At 50.0% G+C, this 19867-nt stretch overlaps 8 protein-coding genes across 8 annotated transcripts; 5 read left to right on the top strand and 3 right to left on the bottom strand.

The window, feature by feature from the left end:
* The first annotated feature begins 695 nt into the window (after nt 1-695).
* TrAFT101_001901 (uncharacterized protein) lies at nt 696-2378 on the top strand. The gene is made up of 4 exons (XM_024903628.2): nt 696-1167; nt 1247-1689; nt 1752-1950; nt 2001-2378. The coding sequence occupies exons 1-4, from the start codon at nt 1012-1014 to the stop codon at nt 2286-2288; spliced, it is 1086 nt and encodes a 361-aa protein (XP_024763021.2). The 5' UTR covers nt 696-1011; the 3' UTR covers nt 2289-2378.
* A 209-nt stretch (nt 2379-2587) lies between these two features.
* On the bottom strand, nt 2588-4052 carry TrAFT101_001900 (uncharacterized protein; the record flags this gene model as incomplete). Its single annotated transcript, XM_024899702.2, has 2 exons — nt 2588-3180; nt 3239-4052. The coding sequence occupies 2 exons, from the start codon at nt 4050-4052 to the stop codon at nt 2588-2590; spliced, it is 1407 nt and encodes a 468-aa protein (XP_024763020.2).
* Nucleotides 4053-4350: 298 nt separating this feature from the next.
* Nucleotides 4351-4515, bottom strand: TrAFT101_001899 (uncharacterized protein; the record flags this gene model as incomplete). The annotated part of the gene is made up of 1 exon (XM_066126456.1): nt 4351-4515. One exon carries the CDS (start codon nt 4513-4515, stop codon nt 4351-4353), a length of 165 nt encoding a protein of 54 aa, XP_065982559.1.
* Nucleotides 4516-4697: 182 nt separating this feature from the next.
* Nucleotides 4698-7583, top strand: TrAFT101_001898 (uncharacterized protein). Its single transcript, XM_024907806.2, has one exon. The coding sequence runs from the start codon at nt 5214-5216 to the stop codon at nt 7161-7163; it is 1950 nt and encodes a 649-aa protein (XP_024763019.1). The 5' UTR covers nt 4698-5213; the 3' UTR covers nt 7164-7583.
* Nucleotides 7584-7657: 74 nt separating this feature from the next.
* Nucleotides 7658-10612, bottom strand: TrAFT101_001897 (uncharacterized protein). The gene is made up of 5 exons (XM_024907805.2): nt 10210-10612; nt 10113-10140; nt 9878-10038; nt 8607-9817; nt 7658-8532 (listed from the first exon to the last, which is right to left on the bottom strand). Exons 1-5 carry the CDS (start codon nt 10324-10326, stop codon nt 7815-7817), a joined length of 2235 nt encoding a protein of 744 aa, XP_024763018.2. The 5' UTR covers nt 10327-10612; the 3' UTR covers nt 7658-7814.
* TrAFT101_001896 (uncharacterized protein) lies at nt 10481-13069 on the top strand. Its single transcript, XM_024906355.2, has 2 exons — nt 10481-12374; nt 12431-13069. The coding sequence occupies exons 1-2, from the start codon at nt 11683-11685 to the stop codon at nt 12822-12824; spliced, it is 1086 nt and encodes a 361-aa protein (XP_024763017.1). The 5' UTR covers nt 10481-11682; the 3' UTR covers nt 12825-13069.
* Nucleotides 13070-13337: 268 nt separating this feature from the next.
* On the top strand, nt 13338-15965 carry TrAFT101_001895 (uncharacterized protein). Its single transcript, XM_024909621.2, has 5 exons — nt 13338-14174; nt 14233-14541; nt 14614-15081; nt 15146-15449; nt 15512-15965. The coding sequence occupies exons 1-4, from the start codon at nt 13498-13500 to the stop codon at nt 15402-15404; spliced, it is 1713 nt and encodes a 570-aa protein (XP_024763016.1). The 5' UTR covers nt 13338-13497; the 3' UTR covers nt 15405-15449; nt 15512-15965.
* A 105-nt stretch (nt 15966-16070) lies between these two features.
* Nucleotides 16071-19489, top strand: TrAFT101_001894 (uncharacterized protein; the record flags this gene model as incomplete). Its single annotated transcript, XM_024899607.2, has 5 exons — nt 16071-16086; nt 16974-17293; nt 17350-17814; nt 17880-18969; nt 19035-19489. The coding sequence occupies 5 exons, from the start codon at nt 16071-16073 to the stop codon at nt 19487-19489; spliced, it is 2346 nt and encodes a 781-aa protein (XP_024763015.2).
* Nucleotides 19490-19867: the final 378 nt, after the last annotated feature.

Genomic DNA, 19867 nt, shown 5'->3' with positions numbered 1-19867 from the left:
AGATAAGATGATCAGAAAACGAAAAGCGCTGCAAGAGTTCCGGTGCGGTGGTCGCTACTGTCAGCCACGGCGCAAATACGGGCCAGGATGAAAATGGCGCACAGAGAATAGCCTGTTGGTTTCGATTTAGTTCGTATTTACGAGAGAAAAGAGAAGCAAGGTAGGAAATATGGTAGTCATAATGGGGCCACTCGATTCTTTTTGGTCTCGTAACTAGAGAGAACTCGGTCCATGGTGAGCCACGGCTAACAAGACTAATACTATAGAAGATGAAGAGGGAAAAAAAATCGCACATCAGATGATAAACTGTCATTAAACCCATAGGCCACTCTTTCATATACTTACCGCTAGTAGTAGGTACCCATATCAGCTTCTATTCCGCCAATGGTATGTATCCTCTAGCCATGGCACTTTGAAGCAATCAACCAATGCCTCCAACTCACACCTCCCGTATATGGCAGCTGTCTGCAAGTTCCTCACTCGCTCATACGTAATTGTCTTCAGCCGTGTTATTTCCTCCGTCGTTACAGCGACAAGACTGCAGCCCTAGATAAAATTAGATCCATGCAACCCCACGGCAAAATTTTCTCTCTTCTTTCTCCGTTGTTGGCCGACCCATCACCCATGGCTAGTTAGTGGGAGTGGGAGTGGGGTAGAGAATGCATGTAGGTGCCACAAATAAGTAAACTTGGCGGCAAGCTTCTTCGTCAAGCTTATCTGATCCGAGTCGGAGCTGGACTCCGGCTGTTTGATCTGGAATTGAGCCGGGCTGGAAATGTCTCGGCAACTTGTCGAGGTAAAAGCGAGCTTCCTCTCTTCAATTCTGATTTATGCTGCCAACGCCGCCGACACCCGCATGTCCATGGCCGTCGTGAGAATCAATATTTTCAGCTCTCCCCCTTGCATTTTTTAACTTCTTTTTTTTTCTCACTCTTCCTTTTGTGTGGTCTTCTCTTTGTGCCCAGTAGCTGCTGCTCTTGTGCTGCCAGAAGACTCTGCTCGTCGCCCGCAATGGCCAAAGACGTCTTCTCAGTCCCCGTCTTCCTCGTCGTCTTCCGCGAGACGCTGGAGACGGTCATCATCGTTTCCGTCCTGCTCGCCTTTTTGAAGCAGACGCTCGATGGTCCAAATGCCGACCGCGCAACCTACAAAAAACTGCGGAGACAGGTAAATAAGAGATGAGAACAAAAAAAAAAAAAAGGTCCCCTGTCTGGAACTCTTTGAGCTTATACGTCAAACTATGTAGATTTGGATTGGCATTGCCTCGGGGTTTTTGCTGTGTATGATCATCGCCGCCGCTCTCATCGGCGTCTTCTACACCGTTGGCTCCAACACCTGGGACAAGAGCGAGCAGTACTACGAGGGCGCCTTTTCGCTGGTTGCCTCCATCATCATTACCATCATGGGCGCTGCGCTGCTCCGCATTGGTAAAATGCAGGAGAAGTGGCGCGTCAAGCTCGCCAAGGCCATTGAGTCACCCATCAAGGTTGGATCGAGCCGAAACTGGCTCTCCCAGGTCTTGGAGAAGTACGCCATGTTCTTCCTGCCCTTCATCACCGTCTTGCGAGAAGGCATTGAGGCTGTCGTGTTTGTAGCCGGTGTGACATTCTCGGCTCCGGCGTATGCTGTACCTCTTCCTGTTGTCGTCGGCTTGCTGGTTGGTTTTGTTGTCGGATACATCTTGTACAAGTAGGCTCACCTTTTGTTGTCTTTTCGCTCTTCATTGCACAATGGCTAATCTCTCTCCACAGGGGAGGATCATCAACGAGACTGCAATACTTCCTTGTCGCATCTACTTGTTTGCTGTATCTCGTCGGCGCCGGCTTGTTCTCACGCGCTGTTTGGTCGCTTGAACAAGGGAAATGGAACAACATTGTCGGCAGTGACGCCTCCGAGGTTGGCTCTGGTCCCGGGTCATATGATATTGATAAGGTTGTGTGGCACGTCAACGTAAGTGATCATCTCCAACCGCAAAGAGACCGTTTATCTAATAATCACAGTGCTGCAACCCTAATGTCCCGAACAATGGAGGCTGGGGCATCTTCAACGCTATCCTCGGCTGGAACAATACTGGTACTTACGGTTCCGTCATCTCGTACAATCTCTACTGGGTATTTGTCATGTCTTCCTTCATTCTCCTCAGATTTCGCGAGACCAAGGGGCGGTGGCCGTTCCAGAAGGCGAAGTCCGCTGTTCCTGTTGACACAGAGGCCCGTAGCGGAAGTGAGAGCAACGACGGAGTTACCGAGTCTAAAAATGTGAGAGAAATAACCACGACTCTGCACTAGAAAATGAGTATGGTGCGTGAGATGAGACATCTAAACTGATTATACTATTATGATATACATATACATGATAATAAATCAGTCAAGCTTCGTATTCTCGTAAAATTGCCTTGAAATAAGCGTAATAATGTACACTGATTCAACTCTCTCTATATTTCATTTCAGTGTCCTTCATATTGCTAGTAGATTTTAGGCCACAATTTTGATGCCAGCATATACATTTCAAAATCCCAAACTTACTAAGCGGTCAACATACGTGCACGGCACAAGAACGCAAGGCCCAACTCCTCTTTCTCCGCATCCTAGGCCTCAGGAGTCCAGTCCCACGAGCTCGCCGTGAAGAGGCCTTTTGATAGCCTATCGGTATACATAGCTGCTTCGTAACGAAGCCGCTGATCGCTTGCTACTGCTCTAGTAAAGACGAATTTTGTTTCTTCTTCGTCCTCTCTAAGCCGACGATCTCTCAGCTGCGTCCACGACACCTCAGATCGACGCTTCTTCCAGTCAGCATGAGCGATGGAAGTGCCGCTTGCGCTCAACATGGTCCGGATGTAGTCGATAATTGGATCCATGCGGATTTTAAGCCCACAATTTGTGTGGTGCTTGTCGATTTGATAGTTGGGGCACTGCTTTAGAGTGTTTAGGAGATCATCAATGTTGATCATAGCACCGTCTGGCACAGCTTCAAGAGACGGCGAAGTGTAGTCGACGAGGAACAATAGATTCTTTGATACCAAGAATTTGAGCATTTGTCCCAGCTGGAATGAATCACAAGCTCCACTGGAATCATAGCCGAGTTTGCACTGTCTCTCCTTGGAGCAGTACAGGTTAAGAAAGTGGCGCTGAACGGACGCAATGGTATTCAAAACGCACTCTCTCCGATACTTTAGTTCCTCTGTGCCTTCGTTAACCACTTGGCTGCAAGTGATACGGATCAGTATGCATTAGCTTACCTTCTATGCCTTCGGGCAAATGCCACCACGCAGCCGTCAATTCGTCACGCTCTTCGGAGTAGTCGCTCCATAGACGAGATCCTCGCATGACAAGCTCTCGCGCCGCTTGATGCAATTTCATGCCATTGCTGAGAAGCCAGGAAACGAGAATCTTCTCACGAAGCATCTGCTCAGCATCCGTATTACGGCCACTGTCATCGGTGAAGGGTCGATTGCTCGTCGTTGGCCAGCGGATCCCATTAAGAGAGCGAGCCACCACGGTGAGGCAGTCGAAGCGGTCTGCAAGAATGGCCATTGTGGCGACTTCTGGTAAGGCTACTCTCGGCGCCTTGAGCGGCTTCTGGTGGATGATCTTGAGCATGTCTTCAAACACATGCTCGCGGCCCGCCGCCTTGGTGGCCTCGTCATCATCCGTGATTCTGATCCACGGCAGGTCTGCGGCGTCTGCCTTGCCGGGTTCGATTGTCAATGACGCAAGTTTCTTGTGCGCCTCATTGATGGTTGAGGCCTCACTAAACTTGGGATTCGACAGGAGGTTGGCAAAATACTGAGAGTGCTTCTTCAGTGCGGCTTGGCTGACCCGATAGGCAACAGTCACCTTGCTCTTGTGGGCGGGCTGAGGTGCGTTGCTGGGCTTCTTGGCCGCCAGCGCAGACGCCTTTAGCGACTTCTTGAGCGTTTCCTTTGAGGTTTCGAAAGTCACGTCCAGAATGATATCGCCGGCATCGGCGACGTTGACGACTCTTGGGCTGTCTACTTCCGTATTCTTGGCAGCCTCTGCGTCTGCGGGTGCGGCTGCCGCAGACTCGCCCATCCTTCCAGCAGAAAGAATACTATCGACATAGAATGATTGAGGATGGGAAAGGAAGTTCTGACCGGCCAGCCAGTCGAAGCTTTATCTGGGTGCAGCGAGAGGGCCAAGGACCGGCGAGACGCCTTGCAGTGGCATATCAGCAGTCCGCATCAGTTGCCAGTCCCTGATGCCTAAGCCGCGGCGTGCTAGGATAGGTCCTCTCTCTTTTTTCTTCGGTGCCTGGGTCCGCTCCAAAAGTTGATTAGTGCCATCCCATTGCCGCTGTGAGCTAAGGACGGCCGGGCATCAACAGCGACGATTACTCAACGCAGTTGCGCTGCTTCAGGGCTGCGCCGCCTGCGTAGTGGCCTGTGTCGGGTGCTTGCAGCGGCCAGGCACCAAAGTTCAGCGCTGCGGCCACCATCCACAAACGCTGCACCCCTGCGTTGCCGCACTCTTGAGAGCCTGCAGGGGGGGCTGGCATATCGGTCGAAAATGATATCACGTTGGATCTGCTTGCCTCGTCTATCAGTGCGATAAAGCTTTGACATGGCTTGGAACGTAGATGCGCAGCTTGGGCATCAATCCACATGAGTCAATCATGGCAGAGAGCAGTGAGAACATTTGGCTACATATTGTACATTAGGCGTGGGGTGCCCGGCTTGTCCATTGAACGGCAGTTCCTACTCGTCGTCACTAAATGGGCCCCCAAATTAGCCTCCGCATGTAGAAGTAGTAGGTACTGGGACTAAAGTTCGGGCGTGCCAACAGCAGCACGTCGTTGCCGAGCCTGCTGCGACTGGCGCGCAACACTCTCTCGCCTTTGTTTGCCCGCTTCACGAGCTATTTTCCTTCCAAGCTTCCTTTTTGCAATCTCTTAATAATCCTGCCACTCTCCCCTCATAGCCCAAACACAGCTTCTCCTCCTTGAAGCTCCCCAAGAACCCTCAGGTTGACGCGGAAGACTTTCTCGCTGAGCCGAATAAAGCCGTTCGGCTATCTCAACAAACGACTAGGCGTTCTTTGCCTGAAGCATCCGTCCCTCCTTCTTCTGCGTCCCCAACGGCGAGCCCATGGCTGTGACCGAAGGCAAATTGGCAGCGATTCGACTCCGAAAACGACACCGAATGCTTGGGCTTGCGCTTCTCGAGCTTCGGGCAGCACACATAATCTCCAGTCTGAATGGCGAACTTGGCAAGTAAAGCGCTAGGCTCGGCATCGAGAGCTGCCGCCCACATCTCCCCCGACGCAGCTACGATCCCGACGATACCGACCTCGTTGCGAGCTTCTTGCGTGGGAACTCGGTTGAATCTAGCAGAGGATGCTCTGCGGCTCCAGATTGAGGGCACAGCAGCTCATCGAAGCCGATATACGGCTTCGGCGACTAGAACAAAGTCGCGTCCCGCACAGACTTGGCTATGCGGAGCCCGCGGGGTATCTTGCGACACCATCGTCGACTTGCCTCTAAGACATGCTTTGCCAGCCACCAGACGGGATTTCCACACGTACTTCGTCACTCATCTGCCGTCTTCCTCCTTACATCCAGACTCTGGTCGGCTGCATGGGCCTGGCCACAAGCTTCCCCGCGATGCCTCGACACCACATACCCCAAGTCCTGGGTCTTCCCCCGCTGTCTCGATACCAAACATGCCTAGTCAAAACCTGACAGTCGTTCGGATTCCATTGCGGCGGGCCAAGCATCACTTTGGCACAGCAACCGCCCGAGGAAACCGTCCTTACAACGAGGATGCAGACCAGGCGGGGATCGTTGACATGCCAGCCTTTGCAAAGAGGGCGCCAACAAGCGTGAAGCAGAAGCCAGGAGAGCCTACTGCTGCAGATAGCGCTCTTGGAGATCCTCAGGTATTCTATTTTGGAGTCTTTGACGGACATGGAGGAGTTCAGTGCTCCCATTTCCTACGGGATGAGTTACATGGCTATATTGAAGAAGCCGCGTCTGAATTTGGCCTCCAGAGCAGCCTGCGGCGAAAGAACCCTTGGGACGTACCCAGAAAGCCAGTGACCAAGAAACAGGCCCTCGATGACTTAAAAATGAAAAAGCCTAACGAGGTAAAAGACGATATCCAGCTTCCAGACCGTGATGAAGAGACACGGCAAGCCCCACGACATGGAGATCCTCTACCCAGTGCCAAGTCTGAGCCCGTTGAAGTATCGGACTACACAAAGGCGATTAATTTGAAGAAGAGCCTGGTGCAAGAGTACAGAGACTCAATCGGTGGCTACTTTCGTCGTTTTCAGCCAGAGCATTTTAACCTCACAGACGATGGTGAGAACCAGACCATTTCGGTTGAAGCGGCCCTTGTCTACGCATTTCTCCGCGCCGATTTGGATTTTGTCTCGGCACAGGTTCGGAAAGTTGACCCAGACGACATCCGAGTCAGCGACAGCCCCCTGAATAACGACGAGATCCTGGGTCAGCCTCACGCCACGCCGTCAGGTCACGACATTGGTGGTACTACGCGGTTCAAGGGGGGGTCTACTGCGTCGATTGCGCTCATCTCCACACCCACGCCCGCGCCCTTTTGGCACCCTGGAGCACACTCGTCTCTCATTGTCGCACACGTCGGAGATACTCGCGTGCTGTTGTGCGATACGGCGACCGGCCTCGCTCAACCCCTTACGTCAGATCACCATCCTACCACGCCGCGCGAGAGCAATCGCCTGCGTCGATACGCCCCGGCCGGCTCTATGGTCTCCGGAGATAGTTTCGGGGAAGAGCGCATTGCGGGACTAGCCAATAGCAGAGCTTTCGGCGACGTCAAGAGTAAGCGGATAGGTGTCTCTGCAGAGCCCGAGATTACCAGGGTAGAGCTCGGCCCTGCTCAGTATTCGTTCATAGTGCTAATGAGCGATGGCGTCTCTGGTACCTTGAGCGACCAGGAGATTGTAGATGTCATCAAGGAAGCTAAAACTCCAGAGGAAGGTGCTCGCCGAGTTGTCGAGTACGCCACCGAAGTTTCCGACGATGGCGACAACGCAACGTGCCAGGTTGTGCGACTCGGCGGCTGGGAGCGTCGGTCTGAAGGTGGCTTGGGCAGTCTTGGGACCAAGGAGTTTAGGGATATTAGACGTGCAGAGGCGCAGGATCCGCGACGGCGTTCGAAACGGTAGGGTCTTTTATAATGGACAGTAGCTAAGAAGAGGTGAGAGGGCCGTTATGAGAGCAGCTGGAGGGGTTGTGGTGAGGAGAGATCTCGTTTGGCGATTGCATGAAGAATAGCGGGTTTTTGCTTGGAATTTTTGCGAGCACATGCGGATGCATACACCCTACTATCCTGAAGAAAGGGCAGGATGGAGTTTAAAGGCAAAGCATTGTGGAATGGCTGCCGTGTGGCCTATATATACTCTGATTTAATTTCGGTTCGCTTATAGTCTCGTTTGGAATCTGCTTTTGAGGTTTGATTTAAATAGGATGGGGGGAATTGGGATGCCTATCGTATCTACAGGTAGATAAAGTTATAAGAAGTAATAAATTCTAGAGGATTTGAATGCTGCAAAGATTTGACGATGGGCATATGTATTTGATTTCTGTGGTATAAACGATGTAAACAAAACACAATACTATCATATTTCACATGTACCTGCTATCAACTATACTGCTTGATCAGGCCCCAACTTTTTTTTTACTGTCATACTATCAATATCTCCCGAAATGGACACAATTTTAGACAAAAGCACGTATACACACCACCGCGCACAAGCGTCCATACCAAAAGCTTTTGAAATTCTGTTCATTGCCAAGCCAGTCAAGAGATATTATGCTTAATAGCGTTCATGCTGTGATCCCCAGTATGGTGGCTGCTGCTGGTTCCCTTGGCCGTGACCATGATGAGGAGCATATTGCGGTTGGGCTGGACCGCCATATCCTTGGCCACCATATCCTTGACCGCCATATCCATGAGGAGGCTGAGGCTGCCCGCCGTACTGCTGTTGATACTGTGGTTGGTCGGAGTGGCCTTGGAAGTGGCCAGAGGAATGGCCAGAATGACCTTGTGATGATCCAGCATGGGACTGAGCGAGGTATGAGGCACTCTCTCCATACCCGTAGCCCCCCTGAGCTGGTGGTGAATAGCGCGAAGGGGGAGCTGGGGAATTGGACATATAGTTGGCGGACGGATTACCATCATGCCCCTCCAGAGAGTTCAAGTCTCGAGTCTTGACTTGCTCCCAGAGTGATCCAGAAACCTTGCCGTGGCCAAGCTGGGTGATTGTCTCCCAAGCATCGTGACCATGGCCGCCGCCTCCCTTCTGCTGATTGAGAATGTGATTTTTGCCCTGTCTGACAGACTCTGACGACAAGAGATGGTCGATTTCGTGCCGGCGAGGATGCTCATTGACCCAGGTCTGTACGGTGCGGAACATTTCCTGCTGGATCTGAACGTCTCCGCGGCGAAGGGCTGGGTGATGGAATGCGCGCAGTACGTCGTTGACAACTTCATCTACGGGGACATTGGGGTTCTCCCATGCGTAGAGAACACGGCTGTGAGAATCAGTTAGCAAATAAGCTCTTATTCATCTAAGATACGTCAGAGGGCAATAGTCAGAAAAGCTTACGGGACTGTATACTGAAGGACTGTACTTGCAACCCGACCCGCGCAAGAGTTGAGGACGTTGGTAAAATGATCCTTTGATAGCATAGAGTGTGTTGGATCCGTGCTCCTGGGGTTGTCCCATGGCTCGAATTGAGAGTTAGCACTGGCGCTGAGCACACCAGAGGAGCCTTCCTTCAAGACTTTCGACACCTGGTTGATAATGGGCCGAATAAAAGGAGCAAGGAGACCGAGGATAAAGGCTGTCAGCGTCTCACTGATGTGCTCAAGGAGTTTCTCGAGACCGGGAATCTTTTCGATTCCTCGGCTAATCGCCTTCACAATCCTGTCACGGAATTGCAATATGGGGTAGATCCGCTTCGCAGTCTTGACTGGGTCAAAATTCGGGCTTACGCCAGGAATAACATTGGTGTTCCCTTCAGAGCGAGAGCGCATTTCGTTTTCTTGTTCTTGGGCATCTGACATGGCCTTGAGCTCTCGAGCTTGAGCGGCGAAGCCAGCGCCATCGCCAGGTATCTTGGCAATGAGAGAAATAAAATCTCGTGGAGCGCCAACGCCCAAGAGACCCCTGGAAGCACCTCCGCCGCCGCCGGCACCACCCGCATTTAAGAGAGCAACATCGACTTCATCGACTTCGGATTGGGTGAAGTGGTCGTTTGCCTCGCCAATCACGGAATGCAGAAAATCGACACCTCCAAAAGTACCAGTCACCAGAGGGAAGACACGCTTTCCGTGGATTGTAATCTCCGACTGTGTACCACAGTGTGGGAAGACCTCTCGGTGACCCAACTCACGGAGGGCTAACTCGCAGTAGTTGCTGTGAGCACTAAAGTCTTCCATGCAGTGTAACGCCTGACCAAGGCACCTGAGTGCTTCGTTCAAATCTGCCTCCTTGCCACTCTGTGATCCATGGGTATAGAGGCGGCCAAAGTGGATGCTTCGAGCAAAACTATATCGGAGATAGCCGGCGCTGGTAGCCCATCGACCAGTCTCATTGGCAATGTAATTCTTCATGCCAGTGTTCATATCAATGTCGATTTCAATGGGATCAACTGGACCACGCAGGCGAGGGTCGAATGTGCGAGCATCAAGGCCATCAGCGTAGCCCTTGGGGTTGTCGATATGCTCCTCCGGACGGTAGCAGCCCAAGCGCTCCTCTGTCACTTCAAATTCCTCTGTGGCGTAGCCAAAGGCCATGAACGAGAGGATCCAAACCTTTGATTTTCAATTCATCAACAAAAGGTTTCCATTAATATGTGAGGGCTTCATTCCTACCAAGATACGGATTGTGGGAGCATTGACGCCCTTGAGAGAGCCAACGTCGATGGCCTGCGAGTAATCACGAAGCCAGTTGCCAAAGTAAGTCCTCTTGACGAGCATGGATGTCCATTTTTTCCCATGGAGGAAGGCAACAGTTGTCAACATGTCCTCGATATCTGGGATCAGATTGTCAGTGGCCGTCCATCCCATATAACACATTGCCCCTCATTGAAGTATCTGCACCACGCACCTCCATGACGCCAGTTGTGGCCCTCGACCTGGAGCTTGTGAGCTTCTAGACGCCATGCCAGCACGAATCTTTGTGGTCGTGCAGTTCAAAGACCAACCTGCGCAATCGATGGAATATTGCCTGCTCCAAACGCAGCCGCCTTGGACGGCAGTAGCACGAGACAGATGCAGAGCACCAGCAGCCAGGTGCCCCGCGATGGTGAAAGTGACGCCATGATGCAGAAGCTATGGCGGGGCAAGCAGCAAAAAGATGAAGAGGCGGGCCAGCGGCAAACTTTGTGGCTGTCCTCCTCGAAAAAAAAAACCCCAACTCAGTGCTGAGTACGAGAGCCGTTTTCCCTTTATCTCTTGAATTCGTCAAATCGGCTTCTCACCATGTGTACATGTATGTATGCTGCAGGTGAGATTGGTTGCCTCTCTGTTTGTTTGTCCTGAGCTACCCAAATTGCTAGCGCGTGCTTTGTGTGGCTGCTCGCCTACGTTCTGGTTCCTAGGAAGATCGACCAGCCACACAGCAAGCCACGACTTTGTTTGCGCCACGTTGTGGACATGATGCAACAGAACAGCAGCACAGCCGCGGCGCGGCGTCAAGTTCGAAGCTGACTCGCCACACCTTTTCCGGCATCTTAGGTGAGGAATATAGATGCCATAATATGATCTAGAACGCTATGTACGGAGCATGAGCGCAGCAGATAACCTTGCAATACACCCTACTATGTTCTCCGACAGTGGATGGCCGTTTCAAATACGGGCTCAGCAGATAGTTCGGGCTCTTCGGCATCACAAGCAAGAGGCAAATTATGGACATCATGGGCCCCAAGCAGTGGATGGTGCCCAACGAGGAAATCGAATAGGCTACCCAATTTCTCTCCTGGGAATGCCACCCACCCTACTCCGCATACGGACACATCCAGCAGTTCCAGCCAGCTGCAAAGGTGACGACGACGTGTCCAGTATCCAGCCGCTTATAGTGAGAAGGTCCGCTTACGAAGGCGTACTCTGCTCTGTTGAACAAGAGCAAGACGACTTTCGCAGTGCTGCGCCCCATCTTTGACGCATCATCGGCGCTCTGCTAGTCTAACGGTGGATAGGGGAGACCAGAAGGAAAAGTAACCTTGGCGCCAAAAAAGAAGACAAAGTAAAATCCTATTGGCGGTGGTGTGACTTTGGTGTGCGCTCTGCTGAGATTTTGCTGGTAACGCCACCTGCTAGTGCTCGGCTTCCGCTGGTAGCGTGCGTCAGGGGATTCCCCAAATTAATCATCGGCAACCTAGAAACCCCGTCCGATCTTCAGAAAAATCTCACAGCCCCCTGATAAATCCTGCGCATCCTCTTCTTTTCTTCTTCCCGCAGCCAACTGGCACCGTTGCGATCAGTGCTTTGCTTGCACAGTCATATACTTTCTTTTTTAGTTTTTTTACTTTCAGATCTGGCTTGCTGCCAAGAGGGCCAATCTTTTGATTCCTCTCCACTTTCGTTGCCGAATTGGTTGCTTTTAGTCTACCGATCTGTCTTCATCTGCGCCACTTCATCCCTGTCCGCCTTTTCGGATCTCGTGATAGCACATCAAGATGGCTACCGAAACTCTCACTAAACTCACTCGCGCCGAAGTCGAGAAGCACAACACTGAGCGGGACTGCTATGTCACTCTCGACGACAAAGTCTACGACGTTACAAGCTTCCTGTTCGACCATCCCGGCGGCCACAAGCTCATCCTCGACTATGCTGGCAAGGACATCAAGGAGATCCTGAAAGATGGTGTCTCGCACACTCATTCAGATGCTGCATACGATATCCTCGACGACTCTCTTGTCGGCTACCTCAAGCCTGAGCAAAACGGAGCTGCCAATGGCGAGTACGTACACCCGAGGACTGGCATGTCCAAGGAAGAAGATCTCAGCAAGGACACGGATTACAACCAAGATTATAAAAAACACAAGTTTTTGGATTTGAGCAAGCCTTTGTTTCCCCAGCTCTGGTACGGTAACTTCACCAAGAGGTTTTACCTTGACCAAGTCCATCGTCCACGCCACTACAAGGGCGGCCAGTCTGCTCCCCTCTTTGGCAACTTCCTTGAGCCACTCACCAAAACCCCTTGGTGGGTGATTCCTCTCCTATGGCTCCCTTGCGATTCATATGGCTCCTATTTGGCCTTCCAAGGTTTTGAGAACCCCATTATCCCTGCCGCATATTGGGTCTTTGGCTTTTGCATTTGGAGCCTTGTCGAATACGGACTGCACAGATTTTTGTTCCATCTTGATGAGTATGATATTCTCTCTAAACCGCAAGCCATATGATTTATTGCTAACTATGATGCAGCTACCTTCCTGATAACAGATACGGCATCATTGCGCACTTCTTGCTTCACGGCATTCACCACTACCTGCCCATGGATAGGTACAGGCTTGTTATGCCCCCAACCATGTTCGTGCTGCTTGCTACTCCGTTTTGGTATCTCGCCCACACCATTTTTGCCTACAACTGGTATGCTGCGACCGCTGTCTACTGTGGCGGTATCTTTGGTTATATCTGCTATGACCTGACTCATTACTTCCTCCACCACGAGAATTTGCCTCTCTGGTACAAGGAGCTCAAGAAGTACCACCTGGAGCACCATTTCCTCGAGTACGAGCTTGGCTTTGGTGTCACCACCAAATTCTGGGATAACGTGTTTGGCACAGAGCTGAAGCCCAACGTTGTCAAGACTAAATAAATATGAAGCACCTGATACATTTGAGAAAAAATAGATCGTCATGAATATGGACAGACGGAGATCACGAGGCGGTTAATGCATAGTGGGAAGCAAAATTACTAATAATTGTTGGTATGACTTATGGATTAATCAAGAGATTGTCTTCATGAAGCAAAGACACTAATGGCAACCTTATCGGACGTTGATATCGCCGATGGTAAATTTTTTAAATAGCAAAATTTTTAATTAAGGAATAACATTCTCCAATTGTCTTATCTACTGTAGTAGCACATAAAATTTGACTTAGTACCAAGGTAAGTACCTAGCAGAGGCACCTACTAAAGTACGTACAATTGTGGTATAATTTTGAAGCTAGAAAGGAAATCGCCCATAAACGCCAGAATTGTTGATTTTTTTTTTAGATTACGTAAGTTTGGCTTATAGAGCCATTCACGTGACTTGCCTTCAGCTCAAGTCCCAAGGAGAAAGTATCCGTCTCGAGGCCTAAAATCCCAACTCGCTGGAAACTTCCTGGGGATTGATATCCGTGACAACTTTGCCGATCCCGAGAAACGACGCAAACGAACATTCTTGTATTCCACGGCAATTTTACATTTGTTCATGGTCCATTCCTCCCTTGAATCACTAGCAAATTCTTCTCCTTTGCCATTGGTCGCCAGGACAGTTTACCATCATGTCTAGCTTAGATGTCGAGGCCTTGCTCGACGCTACGGCTAAGAACCCAGAGAAAAAGCAGAAGAGCCCTGATGCGGAACGTTCTAAAGATGATGGTAAATCTGATAGGCGAGATAGAGACTCCGACCGCGACAAAGGCCGAGAACGTGATGGCAGCCGTGTGAGAGATAGAGATCGAGACTACGACCGTCGCCGTCGAGACTACAGCCTTACTCGAAGCCGCCGAGAGACGCCCGATGCAGGCACTCCCCGTAGCGACACTGGCAGCCACAAAAGTAGGCGGAGAAGCAGGAGTCGTGATGATGACCGTCGTCACTCACGCCGCCACAGAGACGGCGACTACTATCGAGGTGGACGAGCCCGCTCGCGTTCACGTTCGCCCCCTCGACACTATCGTCCTCGTGACGATCGCGATCGACGAGACCGACGAGATCGAGGCGACCGCTATTCCAATGACTACGGCCGCCGCGGTCGAGATGATGACCGACCTGACGCCGGCAATGAGGGCGGTGGCAATGCCCCGCTTACGGAAGATGAGAGGGATCGTCGTACCGTGTTTGTCCAGCAGCTTGCAGCTCGGCTGCGGACTCGTGAGCTGAAAGAATTTTTCGAAAAAGTCGGACCTGTTAATGAAGCTCAGATCGTGAAAGATCGAATCAGTGGACGATCTAAGGGGTAAGTTGCTCTGAAGACAAACTCTCCATATCTTATCGTGTTGCTAACTGAACGGCAGAGTGGGCTATGTTGAGTTCAAGAGTGAAGATGCCGTGCAGCAAGCCCTTCAACTTACAGGACAGAAACTCCTAGGTATCCCTGTCATTGTGCAACATACCGAGGCTGAGAAGAATCGCCAAGCTCGCAACCCAGACTCGTCAAGTGGACATCCTAACTCTATACCCTTCCACCGCCTTTATGTTGGCAACATTCATTTCAATGTCACAGAGCAAGATCTTCAAGCTGTATTTGAGCCATTTGGAGAGCTTGAGTTTGTTCAGCTCCAAAAAGACGATAATGGACGCAGTCGTGGCTATGGATTCGTCCAGTGAGTTTGAGCCCTTTCCAAATCCGTCTTTGTCTTACAAATAGAAAGTTATGGCTAATGCCCTTTTAAAAGATTTCGGGACGCAGGCCAAGCTCGCGAAGCTTTGGAAAAGATGAACGGCTTTGACTTGGCTGGCCGTCCTATCCGTGTTGGTCTTGGCAACGATAAGTTTACCCCTGAGAGTACTGCCAACCTAATGCACAAATTTTCCGGTAACAACCAGGGCTTCCAAGGCTCTGCGTTCTCCGGAGCAGGCGGACGTGGCCAACAGTCTACGTTCGACCGAGCCGGGGGTCGCGATAGCGAAAAGACTGGTGGTGCTAGCGCTTTGGATGATACAGACGTTGCTGGTGTCAACTTTAACAACTATAGCCGCGATGCATTGATGAGAAAACTTGCCAGGACCGACGAAGCCCCGACCAACGGCAATGACGAACGCCAGCAGATTCTCAAGCCTAAAACGGAGACGAAGCCCCTCCCTGTCAACGTAAATATGGCCAGTCGCTGTGTTGTGTTGCACAACATGTTCGACCCCACAGAGTAAGCATTGCCACGCCCACCTTTTTGATCATTTACAAACAGAGATACTAATTGGGAACAACAGAGAGGAGGGCGACGACTGGGTCAAAGAGCTCGAAGATGAGGTTCGACAGGAAGCGGAACAACGATATGGGCATGTTGTCCACATCTCTGTCGACCCGAACTCTAAAGGAGACATTTACCTCAAGTTTGACAAAGTCCAGGGCGGCGAAAACGCCATCAAGGGTCTCAACGGTAGATACTTTGGCGGCCGAATGATCGACGCGTCACCTGTTGTAGACGCCGTCTACAGCAGTTTGTTCTCTCGCACCCGGGCAATCTGAAGCTAATGCTTTCCTATTCACATTGTGCAATCTAGGAACTTGGAGGTTGGTAACTAGCTTTTTTTTATGAATATATAACCCAGTATCCCTCGTTAACCCATTGATAGCCCTCTCTATGCCTTTGTGCAATTATCCAGTACGATTTATGCTACAAAAGAAAGAATAGCAGCGCGATGCAGGTTACACCTTTTGTCCAACCGAATACTAAATCAGCCAAGTTTTTTGGTGCAGCAGATTTTTGAATCGAACGGGGCGCCTTGGTCGCCGGTTTTGTCTTTTTTCTTTTTATCTTGTTTCCATTTAATAATGCGTTCCAGCACCTCTTTATACGGCAATGTCCCAAACTGATGTTTATGCCTAGGACGGTCATCGATAGTCGTTTTGATCAAAATTCGTTTTCGAAGACGTGTAGGATTAGTTTCTGATATTGATGCCATAGCAATGATAAACTCTTAAAATACCCGACGTAGGATGGATATTCATGCTTCGCTGATATGGCTTGGAGGATCCGAAATTTCAAGATTAGAGCAATATAAATTGTTGAGAATTATTCGAAAAGCTCCCATATCCATTTTCTTTTTAGCTTTGTTCCATTTACGGAGCTCCAGCTTTCTTCCATTTTCCAAACCGAGTTCAAGTCTGAGGAAGAGAAATGGTTTCGCAAATATGGCAGCACGAGATGGTGAACCACGTGATAACAGCTCTTTATTGCATTCAACTCCCCGGCACTTGACTTCTACATCTATACACGCTTCACTTTCTTGATTTTTTGGAGCAATTCTTCTATTATTAATATCCAATTTAGCTTTGTGCGTGCGTCTACCAATCGTCCAACTATTCACAGCATCGTTACTCCCAAAGTACCGTCATTCCCTAGATTCTCTCTTTTTCTTCTCGATGTACGACCACTTTCTCCGTTTTCCATACCCTTTTCGGTGGTGTTTTAAGAGAAGCACCACAGCGAGCAAAATCTTCCAGGAGTTGCGGTACGTGGCATACATAGCCGAATAACCTCACTTCAAGCTCAGGTCAGAGTGAGCCCTCAGCCCTTCGGCCACGTTTTTGCGGCATAGTTTCTTGGGGTTTTGCCAGGAGTTTTTTTTTTTTTTTTTTTTTTTTCGTTTGCTTTCTGCCCACACATTATCTCTATTTTCCCCCTCGCTTCTCTTATCTGCAGCATCCGTTTCTGAGAAACTCCATCCCGCCAGCATCTTCTCAACGGAGGGTTAACGCTTTCTTTTTAACGGATATCGACATACACCTGCAGCTATATTTTCAGATACCTTCTTCTGTTTCCTTTGCATTTTGCATAGCCCCTGATTTGCCTCCCACGTTTGGCGTATCTGGACAGGTTCTCTAGGATTGACGGGCCATATCTCAAGAGAAACACATCAGGTGAGTCTCCAGCTTTTGATTTTCCTGTTTTATTTTAATGTATAGACTCCTTTGAGTCATTCTACAGGTGACAACATTTTTTACCACAAATATTTCCATTAATATATACTATACTTTTATCCGAAGAGGCTGAGACATGCCCAAAGGTTATCAACAAAGCTAATGAAATGATAGGCTCGCTATCTCCGCGTCTTTCAAGCCTGTCAGAAACTCCTATATCGCTCATATTCTCATTGGGCCTTCACCTACTCTCCTTTCTTCACGCCGACTGTGGCGCTATCTTTCTGTCTCACTTCCAGAATATGATCTGGGGGGATATCAGAACCCTCACTACAGAATTCGGCTTCAATAGGTGTGACACGCCGGTTAGCTCAGCGAATTCAGCCATCGAAGGAGTTGCAGCTGTGATTGGGAACATGTTATCTGTCAACTTTTCCACGCCCCTCAACGGGCCTGCGCGGTCTGAGAGGATCAAGCAAATGTCCAATAACCATGTAAGTCTGTATTCTTCAACCACCATCATCAGTGGCTGACCAGCTGTTGCTACCAGCCTGCTTTCGAGAAATCTCGTATAACGCAGGAGATTTTAGTCAAGATACAGCACTCTCTGAGGCGCATGCCTGGTGTTGCTGCAAATGAATCGAATGAAATCATCCAACGGCTAATCGAAGTTGGCCAAGTCATCAGCCAGGAAACGAGCGCGCTCGTTGAAGCTGTCATGAATCTTCATCTCGATCAGGAAGACACAGATAAGGCGATTGCTAGGATGAGCATCGAGGCCAACCTTGCCAAGGCCCATACAGATGATCAAGCCCAGCGGATCAACAGCCTCGAAGAAGAAGTCCGGCTAGAGAAGAAGAAAAGAGAAGACGCTGAAGGAAATCTCAAGAATCTTATGGGTGGTATCGCGGATATTACTACTGAGTTCAAGCAGTTAAGAGATAAAGCTGACAAACAGAAAACTGACTCATTGAATAAGGGCTTGTCGTTTTTTGATGGCGATTTTCTTATCAGAGTAAGTAGCATCTATGTGCCAAAGAAGAATTGTTTCTGACCTGACGGTATGCATCTAATTATTAGAGCCTTGATAACACTATTCAAGTATTGGAAGATGAAGTCAGTAAACAGCATGATCTGTGGGCGGTGCAACAGCAGCCCTCTTCTGAGGGCATCCCTCGACCCATTGAACCCTCCCCTGAAAACGTTCAGGTTACAAATGGCCACAATAAGCCCCTAGTACCTCTTCAAGAGGAGGGTTTGGTCGACGGCAGTATTTTCAGCGATTCTCTGACATCGCCCAGAGCAGCTACGGCTTTCCAACCGGTCCGCCGCCCTCCTACCGTTGGTCCACCGCCAAAATTTGGCCATTTTCAGGGAAGTATGCCTCCACGGCCTACAACAACCTTACCCCATGATCGCCGAACCGCAAATGCATGGAATTTGGTCGCTCCCATGCAGGGCGGTAGACAAGGCCACTTTAACCATAAGCCACAGTTCCCAGGCCCTCCTTTTGGTCGAGCGGCCTCTCGCCAGGGCTTTCAGAATAACCCTCAGTTTCGACCTAGCTTCCCGCAGTCTGCTTTTGCCATGCCAGAGAACCCTCCTCAAAGGCCCAGCAGTGCGTTTGGCTATAGTCGTGACTATTTCCCCTCCACACCAACTGGCCAATCTCGAGGCAGATACAATGGCCGCCTTCGCGATAACGCTCCACCGCCCCCTTTGCTGGATTTTGGAACTTCTTCATCAAGCGGTTCTACCTCTGTCCCCCCTGGTGCTCTTGTGAGTCGCAGCCCCTACTCTAACCAGCCGATCACGATCACAGAACAAGCCGTCCAAGCATGGCACGGGCATATGATGCATTTTTATGCAACTATACGCAACTTTGTCGAGCGTCACGCCAGTAACCCTGATCCCACTGGAGAAACAAAACTGAGCCAGACGCATCTATGGCCAATCCTCCTAGCCACGTATTACCCCTTATCTGAACAGGCAGCAGAGTCTTACCTTGATCATCACATTCGCAGCGAAAACTCTAAATCCTGCATTGTCACCAGGGTTATTATAGACTTTGTTGTGAACCGAGTTTGGAATCCTAGTGCCTGGGCTGGCGCCGATGCAGATTCTACTTATGCCATCATGGAAGTAGAGAGAGACCTAGAGCGTACAACAGGTGAGTATATTCCGACTCATTTAGCATCCTGCTTCATTCACGTACAGGAGATTAACATGTCACAGGTCAACCATCTGCTATTCGCCAACCGATTCTCGACCGTATGGCTGTAATTATTGATGTCGTCATGAAAAAGGAGCAGGGTGGCCCCTTTATCAAGAACCGAATCGAAGAAGCCACTCACGCTCTCCTTACTAGCCTTCAGCCCCTAATGAATACATTTTACAACGCGGTAGATGCGATCCAGGACTTGGAGCAAGTCATCGACAGCGCCTACGAGATATCCTTCAGGATTCTCACCAGTCGTCTGACTTTTGACTTTCGATTCCCCGAAATCGGCAGCCGTTTCTCTTCGCAGTCGATGCTGCCCATCTGGCCACCCACCGACCCGTTGGAGCTGCAGGCCAAGCATTGGCGTGTGGCGCTGGTGACAACTCCGGTGGTGACGTGCCGAAACGATACTGGTTCGAATATTTCTGCACACTCTGTATCCCTGGCAGATGTGTTTTGCATGCAGTGAAACGGTTGTTTCGGCTTGGTATAGGGAAAAAATGAATTTGGCTTATTAAATATTTGCCTAAAAAAAAAACACATAAAAACACATAAAAAAAAAGGTACCTACTAGGACAGGGACAGATTCGGTATTGAGGATGACTGGGCTAAGGCGTTTACTGGTTAATACGATCTTAACAACTTCTATTCTTCTCTGGTTGAACTTTAATATCAATCAACTCGCCTAATAGCCAGGCACTCGGATAGGAGGCTTCATCATTCAGATGGTAATACCTCCTCTTTTCCAAGTATCAGAGGGGAAACATCCGATGGGAAATGGCTTCGCGGCAAAGATAACTTTTTCTTTCATTCTGAACATAACGATCTGGGGAGGAATCCTACGGAA

Source organism: Trichoderma asperellum, chromosome 1, assembly GCF_020647865.1.
Source record: "Trichoderma asperellum chromosome 1, complete sequence".
Lineage (NCBI taxonomy): Eukaryota > Fungi > Ascomycota > Sordariomycetes > Hypocreales > Hypocreaceae > Trichoderma > Trichoderma asperellum.
Note: the sequence above shows the minus strand (reverse complement) of the source record. Positions and strands in the feature narration are given on the sequence as shown.